This window comes from Saccostrea echinata, unplaced genomic scaffold (genome assembly GCF_033153115.1).
Source record: "Saccostrea echinata isolate AGI-Se365-2 ecotype Australia unplaced genomic scaffold, CSIRO_AGI_Sech_v1 ptg000030l, whole genome shotgun sequence".
Taxonomy (NCBI): domain Eukaryota; kingdom Metazoa; phylum Mollusca; class Bivalvia; order Ostreida; family Ostreidae; genus Saccostrea; species Saccostrea echinata.
The window spans coordinates 20964111-20974691 of NW_026889779.1; the positions used below are offsets into that span (position 1 = coordinate 20964111).

General features: G+C 34.3%; 1 protein-coding gene across 1 annotated transcript; it reads left to right on the forward strand.

The window, feature by feature from the left end:
• The first annotated feature begins 3888 nt into the window (after positions 1-3888).
• LOC133196533 (uncharacterized) lies at positions 3889-5436 on the forward strand. The gene is made up of 3 exons (XM_061332406.1): positions 3889-4299; positions 4438-5166; positions 5330-5436. Exons 1-3 carry the CDS (start codon positions 3903-3905, stop codon positions 5383-5385), a joined length of 1182 nt encoding a protein of 393 aa, XP_061188390.1. The 5' UTR covers positions 3889-3902; the 3' UTR covers positions 5386-5436.
• The last annotated feature ends 5145 nt before the right edge of the window (positions 5437-10581 follow it).

Here is a 10581-nt window from a genome sequence, read left to right on the forward strand (position 1 = left end):
TTGTCTTGATCTTGCATGGAATGTTGTACGTATTAAGACCTAGGATTTTCTGAAAAAAAAAAAGATTTCTGAAATTTTACAATAAACATCCATTTGCACATCAATGAACCTATGTTTTTTCCCCTGGCCCACACTTAAACATTATTTAAATCCACACTTTACAGGGATACCTTTCAAATTATTATATTATATATAGCATTGTTTTCGGAAGAAATCAGGTCCGTAGGAAGCAATTTCACTTTGAGGTGGCACATCCATACATTTTCAGTTGATGGGGGGGGGGGGATATCAACTACCAAAAATTCCTTGACAAGCCAAAAAAAAGGTCAACAGACATTATTATTGAGGGGGCACAAGCATATTGTAGCTATGTTTTCTACAGTATTCTGTATATCGGCAAAGTTATTGGGGGCACACCCCCCCCCCCCCGGATCCTACGGCCACGGAAATATGTCCGGTTTCTCTCATGTACAACTTCAACCTTACTTGCTGCCCAAATCTAGGCTACGACTTAAAAAAAAAGAATTAGTTCTACAATTTGTTTTTTTTAAGATGACTTATTATATACACGTGTAGTCTTCTTCCTCTTGACTTTCAAACATTTTTTTCAAAATTATTCGTTCATATTCATAAGTAAAACTTTTTAATTTGATTTGAACACATTTTAATTATTTTCAACGAATAATTGGGTTTGACACAAGTAACCACTTTCCCTACATCTGTGTTTACAAAAAAAAGTTAAGTATTACATGTACCATTCAAAAACAACTTAATTTTTACACTACATCACAGGCCTTTGGATCGCTTTAATTCGACTGACAAAAATGGGGGTATAAAAAATTTACACCCCCAGTTTTGTCAGTCGAATTAGAAGAATCCAAAGGCTAGTGCACTACGTATAATTCTTATAGTATTCCTGGATCAAATTCCGGATTTAGAGTAAATTTTGTCGAAAGTTAATTAACTCTTATGGGGGGGGGGGGGGGTTGATTTAAAAATTTCTATTAGGTATAATGTATATAATATTCAAAGTAAAAGACAGTTAATTCTCTCCCATTTTTTATTTAAATATTAAAGCACAAAATTATTATATTCACAAAGTAGTAAAGATACTGTCACATAATAAACACGGCATTGGATTTCACCAAACTTTAGAGATTCTTTGAACAAAATTTGAATCTGCAAAACACAAATCTTTTCCTTTCTCCATTTTAAAATGAGGAGATTTTAAACATTTACTATTTCTTAATTATTTCCATTTAGAAAAAAAAAATATGCACCCCTCGTTTGACTTGGATCGGCTTTGTGGCAAGGTCAGTCAAAATTAGAGAGCCAGTTCTGGAGAAGATGAAAATATAAAAAAAAACCTTTACACTGGCAATGCATTCACTTAAACGCCCAGGCACACAGACAAGCTGTGATCACCTCACTAATGAGCCTCAAGTGAATTAAACGCCATTCATATCTCATACTTTTTTCTATTAAAGGGAGAGGGGGATAGTAAGTAAAAAAACCCACACTTACCCAAAACAAACGCACATATAAATTATGTATCACATGGATTCCGTCCCGAAGATGAATGCTTTTTGCTGATTTTCGTAGCTTTGATAAATTTCCCTCTAAATGACAATTAATCTTTCCTTCCTTGAAAAATGTTTTTTTTTTTTCAAATAGATAAAACCATATATTCCGTTCAGGAAATTCAAGAATATTTTAATTTGTAAACACTTATTTTGAGTCTAGTTGCAAAATTTATCCCAGTAATTCGTATATACTCCCTTTTTTAAACATTAAACTAATGATATTATTTTATTCAAGTTGTCACCGACAACGTTTACGTGTAATTAGCTTACATATAGACTTATATAGTAAAAACATGTGTTTTATTTGTTTGTAACTTTTTTTTAAAAAGCTTTATTTCTAAAATATTTTTGACCAAATGATAGAGCAATGTGTCAGATCAATATTCATATCCAAAAATACATTTCAGCCTGTTGACCTTCACCTTTTAATTGTGGACCGGATCCACGTCCGAGGTTAGTGTGCGAGGCAAGAGCCACCCGGGGAGCTCCGAGTGACTGCATGTCAGTCTACACGATCCATTTTGCTATACCGATCCCAGTTATATTTTCATGGTACTACTGATGTAAAAATATCAGTTTCAGAGCAAACTGTACACCATATAGTTTCAATGTACAGTGTCATGAGCTCAGAAAACGTGTATAAATGCTTATTATCAAACCCCTGCCTCTCAAAATTCATAAGTGAAATCAAACCGCCCAGAGATTTTGTTTTTGTTTTTTTTTAAAGTAGGTCAATAGTCAAGATCAAGTGGACTGTAACGCTGATATATTTCATAACGTCTTATGACAAACAGTCCACACGCTAAACAGCATAGACTTGCCTCTTACAGAGATTTGAAGGCAATTTCTTCTAAAATTTTTGGTATAATATCATGACTTACATGTTTCTAAAGCATTTCAAACCTATATATTATAAAAGTGCATTTTTGAAAATACTTCTCCTATTTGAATTTCTTTAAAACTACGAATTTCAGGATGCGTTTTATTGACATACATCTTTGCACTTTCACAACGCATAATCTATGCTTAATATTGAAGAAAATTGGAAATATGTTGTGTATAAATGAAAAATATCAAAACTATAATCTAGAAAAAAGAGTGGATATGTTTGAAAGAAAAACAAACACATCAGCATTGTCAGTTTGTATTGAATGAAGTATGCTGAGCTAGCAAATTGAACACACTCCGTAAAACGTAAACATTAAAATTAACAGAGCTCGTGCCCATATGTACAAACACAGATGTTTGACCTAACATTAAGAAGAATGTCGTTGTCATTGGATTTTAAGAATGTGCATGTAAGTTCAATCCATAAAATTGAAGATGATTTTTGAATAATAGAAATTTGAAATTGTAAACAAAAATGGTAATACAACTGTGTTCAGGCCCCTTTAAATGTCAAAAAATTATGCTATATATCGGTATAATGAACTGTTTTGAAAAGTAGGTCAACGGTCAACTTAAAAGGTCGCAAGGTCAGTAATCATAGTATTTTACAAAAACCATTATGCCAAGCAATATATGTGCAAAATATCAAATTCATACCTCTTACAGTTCTCAAGATATAAAATCTGACAGACGTACGGATAGACAGACAGACGCCGGGTAAAGTGATCCCTAATTCATATTGTCGCTCTGCTCTGTAGATGACACGAAAAGTAATCCTGAACAAAGAACTGTTTGTTCGTCTCAGAACAGCAATTAATTTCTAAAAAGAAATTATAAACCTTTAAATAAGATGATGTTCGGAGGCATGTAAAATTCTGAATTCGAAGGTTCCAGTATTTCACTCATACATACATGTATGTGTTATTAACTGATATAATTTTGAGGAGGGATATACATGTATACACATGTATAACTTCCTTTGTTTTTTTTTATACCGGTATAATTCATAAATAAAAATTGTCCGTTTTTTATTAAAAGAAAATTCGTTTTAATAAGAAATTGTCGAGTCCTCTTTACCTAAAGTATAAATACATGTATTAGATGTTCCGATATAACTGTTTTCCAGAAATATGAAGTTTTAACGCAGTCTCAAAAATAACTTACTATCTATAGTAATCTCAATATAGACACGTCACACATGGCCTGACCTTTTAGTTAAATGTTATGTGGCGATAAGCTTTTGTAAAAGCGACATGTGATGTAAACTGGTTAATATTTACTTCCTTAAAAGGCTGATGTTATGTTGTGAGATTTGTACAGGAAAAGTAAAATCTAAAGTAAGTAATGAAAGAAGCAACTGCCAAAAACTTACATTCTTTCTCTCTCTCTCTCTCTCTCTCGCATTAATGCTTTTTTGTCAACTCATGAAAGATGTCAACAAAAGAACACAAGGGAGCAAATCAATACACTGGAATAGGATATGAAAGTGTGGAATCAACACCACAAAATGTTCTGACGTCATATCCGCCGTTGTCCTATCCAAACCAGGGCCCCCGTGTTTCTCCAAAATCAATCCTGGAAGCTTATATATTAGCCATTCCATTCGGACTTTTGGGATTCCACCACTTTTACCTACGCAGACCAGGATTCGGGATCCTCTATTTCTTCACATTTGGACTTCTGGGAGTGGGTGTCCTAGTGGACTTGTTCAGATTACCATGTCTGGTAAATGATGCAAACAAACGCTTACAAAATCCACAATCACCTGCAACTGAAGACAAACGTCTGGATGACGCGTACCTTCTGTGGTTTGTCTTTGGCTTGTTAGGTAAGATTTCCTGTTGCAAAAAAAAAAAAAAAAAAAAATCTTGAATAAACGTATGAGTGTCCTTGAATTTTAATATCGTATAACTATATAATAATATTGTATAACTCGTAAATAATGATTCCTGTCTTTTATCTTCAGGCTTCCATCATTTTTATCTGCGTAACAAGAGCTTGGGATTTCTCTATTTCTTCACCTTTGGTCTCTTTGGAATAGGGTGGTTAATAGACAGTTGTCGTCTTTACTCGGTTGTTCAGAAAACTAATGAAAAACACAGGAATGGAATGGACAAATTCGAGGAGTTTTCCCTATTAATGGCCTACGTTTTAAACATTTTACCGCTACCAGGAATTCTAGGAGCACACCATTTTTATTTGGGTCGGTATTTCTTTGGTGTTGCTTATTTCTTTACCTTTGGACTGATGGGATTCGGGTGGTTGGTAGATCTAATACGACTCCCTATTCTCGTAAATCGTGCGAATGAGAATCTTCGAAATCGAGGTTCAGCTCCAACACCATCAAAAGTGCATTTAGACGATGCTTATGTTCTTTGGTTTCCATTTGGAATCCTAGGATTTCATCATTTCTATTTACGTCGGTACTTGTGGGGGTTTTTGTACTTCATGTCTTTTGGGATATTTGGGATTGGATGGACTGTGGATTTGTGTCGAATGCCAAGTTTGGTCAAAGAATGCAACGAACGATTGATGAGGTTACCTTTCTTAATTCATGATCCACGACAGCACGCGCCTAATTTGACACATTCTCAAACTGCTGGTGTTCATGAGCAGCAAGGAGGATACCAAACAGCGAATAATGGAATCTGTCCATCAGCTCCGCCAGCGGAGAGTGGATATAGTCCACAAACTGGTAAAGTATTCAGAACATACTTTAAAAAAAAAAAATTCTGATATATATATATATATATATATATATATATATATATATATATATATATATATATATATATATATATATATATGTATCAAGAACCTGACGGTTGTTAACCAGTACTATTTATCTATTATTGTAGGTGGAATGCCTAATCCCCCTGGGTACTTGGATGCACCACCACCATACACTGAGTAAAGGAGAAACAAAGTTGATGTTTGTCGATAAGGGTGCATTTTATGACATGCATTTATGATAACATGCATTTTATCGTCTTTGAAAAATATAAAAATTAAAAAAAATTCAGGTTTCAGAATTTTCCTTTTCACCTTTTGTCCAATTTTGGTTGTTAAACGACATTTTCTTGGAAAACCTGGTTCCTCTTGAATTCCTCTTGAATTACATGAAGTAGCAAAATTACATTTTGGAATACGATTGGTGATGTTCGTAGATCAGATTCAGAAATCGCTTTTCTGCAATTCTTCTTTGCATGATTTTATGCATACCCAATTCATCTTTTTGGAATACGATGGTGATGTCCTATTTTAATAGATGTTCAATACGGATTGCGAAATCCCCCCCCCCCCCATCGACTCATATATTCACCTCTGTCTTTGGCTCGCGTATATTATAGTGATAAGCACGAGAAATAGTGCGTTTATTTAATGTCTGCACTTATGTTTGTCTTTTAAGGTAGACATTTACTAAGTATATCTAGAACTCTTAGTTGAACTTGAAATAATCCTTGGAATATCATTTTTTTTACACTGACCTGAGCCCATTACAGAGGTGTCTGAGAGAGGAACGAACGACAACTCTGCAAGGGAGATTGATATTTAAATGCAGTTTAATTATTTAGCGTTGCAATATTTGATTTATAAATTATCATTATCGAAAATTATTAGAAAGGTGGTTATTTTAAAGACCCAGTATTAATGTCTTCTCCTTTCAATGGAATTGGGGTAATTATTATAATTTTCCTGACTCTTGCTTATGTCCAAAATTGTCCTTTCAAATATTTTACTTACGTCATTTAATACACCGTTTTAATTCCTAAACACCCGAATACATATTTAAAATAGAAAATAATAAAAATGGAGTATATCATACGGTACTGATGCTCATTAGAATTGAGAATTCATATGAAATAAATACGTACGTTTTTTATATGTCCAACAATTGCAATCCGTGGCTTCTTGATAAATTATCCGTCTTTCGGAAAAAAGCCATAATAATGTTTTCTGTAGCAATACGGAATGGTTTATAATTCTCCTAACAATGTCGATCAAGACAATCATCACAAAATCCCTCAAATCCTTTCTAGTTTTCCATGCTATCGACCCACGATCGAAATTGGAGTAAAATTGCCACAGATTAGATTTGATTTTTTCCTATCGTCCAACGAACGAGGAATGTTGGGAAGACGACTTTTATGTCATTTGCTTAAGTATGTGCCTTACTGTAATCTGCAACACTCGGTAGAGTGTGCTGATTCTAGAATATCTCGTGGATTTTGTCTTGGTTAAAATTACATTGAAATGTTTAAAAGCAACAGAATGTAGAGCTTACATCACTTTGTAAAATGTCTATGGGTGACATGGCGTCGAATTTGCCTGCACTTAATAACTCACAACAAAATAGAATGTAAGCCAACTGATGTGTGAGAATTACTAATACATGTATATAAGTTATGTCATCACTTTTGAAGAGGATCAGAGTGTGTGTGTGTGTGTGAGGGTGTGTGTGTGTGTGTTTTCCCCAGAAATATTTACTTGCCATTGATATTGCATCGTAAACTACTCTGTAAGTAACATTGCCTTACACAACGAAAGAATATAGAAAGCTGTTTTAATTAAAATGCTTAAAAAGTACCTGTAGATTGTCTTCCATTAAGAGTGCGAATTGTAACGGAGACATACGGATATTTCCAAAATGGCTCCCCTACTCCCTTTTGTGTCCCATTCCTTACAAGTTTCTTACCTACACTTAATGTCTAACGACACATTTCTCAAATATCTGTTCTGTATCTCTTCGTAATATATCAAAAATTATTCATAATTGCCATTCTCTTGTGATTTCTAAATTGTTTTTAAAATGCCTTAAAAAATAAGTACATCAAAAATTGTAATACATGTATTGGCAATTCAAAAGATTACCGATACCAAAAGGATTATATTGGAAACACCACCTATTGTATCTTCCACAAATGCCTGGTAAGGTACCTCAATTTTTGTGAAGAAACTTGTTAAAGTAGCAATACTTCAATGACAAATTCTTGGGGAAAATTATATATTATTGAGGAACGTGTCGTCTGACCTTAATTTTCCAATGTATTTTTTCGGATAACAAATACAGCTATAATTTATGAGTATTTACTAAATACTATTTAGCCAATCAGATGCGTGCGCAGGTCACAAGAAAATATCATACATTTTTGTCTTGTATTATTTCATAATAAAGAGCTATATTTTGAAGTCCCGAATTAAAGAAAATTTCACCGAAAGCTTCGAAGGGTACAGTGATCGAAATATCGATGGAACAATCAGAATTCAGACCACTTGGATGCTTGTCCTCGTATTTATTTTTGATGATTCCGTAATATTGGGACATTATATTTAACTACATTTACACTCTGAATTCTGTTTTGTTTTGTTGAAAACTAAGAAAGTTAAAGCCATATTGTATAATGTTAGCCTATTATATTTCAGAATATGTGCTTGCGAGTTTTTCAAGAATTTTATTTTATGTATCATCTCGTAATACTTGTACACCTATTTATAAATTTCAAAGTATTTGTGTCAAGATACTAGTACAGGTATGTTACTGAGAAATTTTGTATCAGTCAATCAAAGCCAAGAACATCTCTATACACGTGCTCTCGTGCTAAAACGACCACATGCTAGTGATATTTTTTGTTTTTAAAATTTTGTACGTGTCCACCAAAACCAGAGCTTGGGTAAACATACATACCAGACAGCATGGAAACCTGGTTTATATAAAGAAATAATCTTGTCTAAACCACTAGAACTCTGCTTTCCGACGATCTTTTACATAATTATTCAAAGAGTATATTTTTCTGCAGTAAATACTATTACATATTAGTACTGAAGAACAATCGGACTGATTTCTTTGGATAATCAGTAACAAACTAGCTGCAGAACTGTAGCGTTATGGTTTTATATTTTAGTCTTTTGACCATAACGCTACAGATCTCGTAATGCAAATATTGTGCAATTTACGGCGCAAGATTTTCTGCGCATTTTGGGGATGTATTTCGCCACTTTTCAGCATTGGTTAATCAACTACCTTTCATTTCTTAATTCTAGACATATTCTATAACCAACCTGTATATTTTATCCACCTCCTGAACCTTTATAGTCATCTCTACAGGCCAATAAACTCGCTTGTTGAGAATTTTATGCCATCCGAAAACAAATTCAGAACAAGCGAGTTTATTGGTCTGTAGAGACGACCAGAAAGGGTTAGGAGGTGGATAAAATATACAGGTTGGTTAAAGAATATGTCTTAAATTAGGGAATGAAAGATCGTTGATTGACCAATGCTGGAAAGTGGCGAAATACATCCCCAAAGTGCGCAGAAAATCTTGCGCCATAAATTGCACAATATTTGCATTACGGAATTTGTAGCATTCATGGTCAAAAGACTAAAATATAAAACCATAACGCTACAGTTCTGCAGCTAGTAACAAACCTGATACGTATTTTGTTTTGTAGAGCAGCAATAACAGTTAATCAACTAACCGAGATCAGCTCCAACGATTATTTTCGTCTGTGCAAATCTCCTCACTAGTCATCTTGTTGTTTACCGATTGCGGCAACTGAAAAAGGGTGCTACTTTTTTAATCGCAGGATTTCCAAATCGGCGAGGAAGGTTTCTTTTAAAAGCGAAAATAGCGCTGGCAATATTTCAATAAATTTGGATGACAAAACGTCCTTTTGTTCGCCATTTTCCTGTCCAGTTTGTTACTCGCCGTCTAAAGAAATATTGACAGGAGGAAGTTGAAGAGCGTGACGTCCTTTATACCCATACAGAGCTTCCCAGGCAAAACAAATGTAGTTCTCTCTTATATCAGTAAGATTTCAGCAATGCCAGTGATCAGAGTGTCATTTCCAGGCATATTCTCTAATGTCGACCAACAGCTTTAAATTCTTCGACAAATAATATTTTGGTAATTATAAATATTTGTACATGGGAACATACATGTATATGCACAGGAGACAGCTTTCAAAATGAATATTAAATTGGTATTTGAGAAATTGTAAATACTTGGGAACATTAACGCACACCAAAAATGCCCATGGGTAGAGAAGAATGATTTTTAAAGATGTAAAGTATTTTAAATATAGACAAACTTATCCCACCTTAGGACCTGAACCATGGACCCAGGGAGTATGAATTTCGCAATTTTGGTAAAATGTTGAGTATTTTTAAAAGATATACCATGCATGCAATTTTAATGCATGTATATAACATGTAACCAACTTAAAAAAAACTTCAACCCTTTAGTCTGAACCCTAAACCAAGGGCCATGAATTTCAGAACTTTTATAGAGGGCTGATTGTTTATTATTATCATGCAAACAGTTTGGTGTTAGATTCCATAAGTAACGAAAAAAGATTCTGTGAGATATAATGCATTTCAATATAATACCAACTTCAGTCTCGCCTTAGAGTCTGAACCCAGGGATCATGAATTTAGCTGTTTTTACACAGTGCCCATTGCATATAAAAATCATGCCAACAATGGCTGCTGTAAAAACAAGAGGCCCAACTGGCCTTAGCGGTCAACGGAGTAAAATACCGATACCCTGTTAATCATCATAGGTGAATAATCAAAAGAAAACTTCTCTCAAAGCGGAGTAAAAATTTCCCTACATGTTCAAAAGAGCCCTGCCCTAACACTAGAACTACTAACCCAGTGGTCATGAATTTCATAAATCATAGGTGCATTCAAGAGCGTATAGCGGCTACGTACGTAACCTCTACATAAAGTTACGATCTTGAACGTAAGCTAGCCTAGGCGCTACGTAAGGAGAGCTAGCATAATATATGATGCTAAGTACCAAATCCAAGATGACCTCGATCCTTAGTTACAAATTTCGCAGCAAACAAAATTTTACAAAAAAAAGGGGGGCTTATTTTCTACATCTTAGCGAATTATAATATTTGAAGAAATTCATGTCCAATAAGCCCCGAGGTTGAATGGGGGGGGGGGGGAGGGAGGGTTCTGTCCACAAGTACATGCATTATTTTGCGACCTCTTTCGTAAAGCTTTGTAAACATTCTTCTGCGGCTTGTCCAAAAAGAGTGCACCCTGGTTTTTGCTATTTATAAACATTTGTAAAATGTTCATTGATTTTTAGCTCATCTGAAC

What these genes read in the sequence shown, in the direction of transcription:
- LOC133196533 (XM_061332406.1), top strand. Translation starts at nt 3,903, where the DNA reads ATGTCAACAAAAGAACACAAGGGAGCAAATCAATACACTGGAATAGGA. An exon ending in GTTTGTCTTTGGCTTGTTAG is followed by an intron (nt 4,300 to 4,437) that starts GTAAGATTTCCT and finishes TTTTATCTTCAG; the next exon opens with GCTTCCATCATTTTTATCTG. An exon ending in TGGATATAGTCCACAAACTG is followed by an intron (nt 5,167 to 5,329) that starts GTAAAGTATTCA and finishes CTATTATTGTAG; the next exon opens with GTGGAATGCCTAATCCCCCT.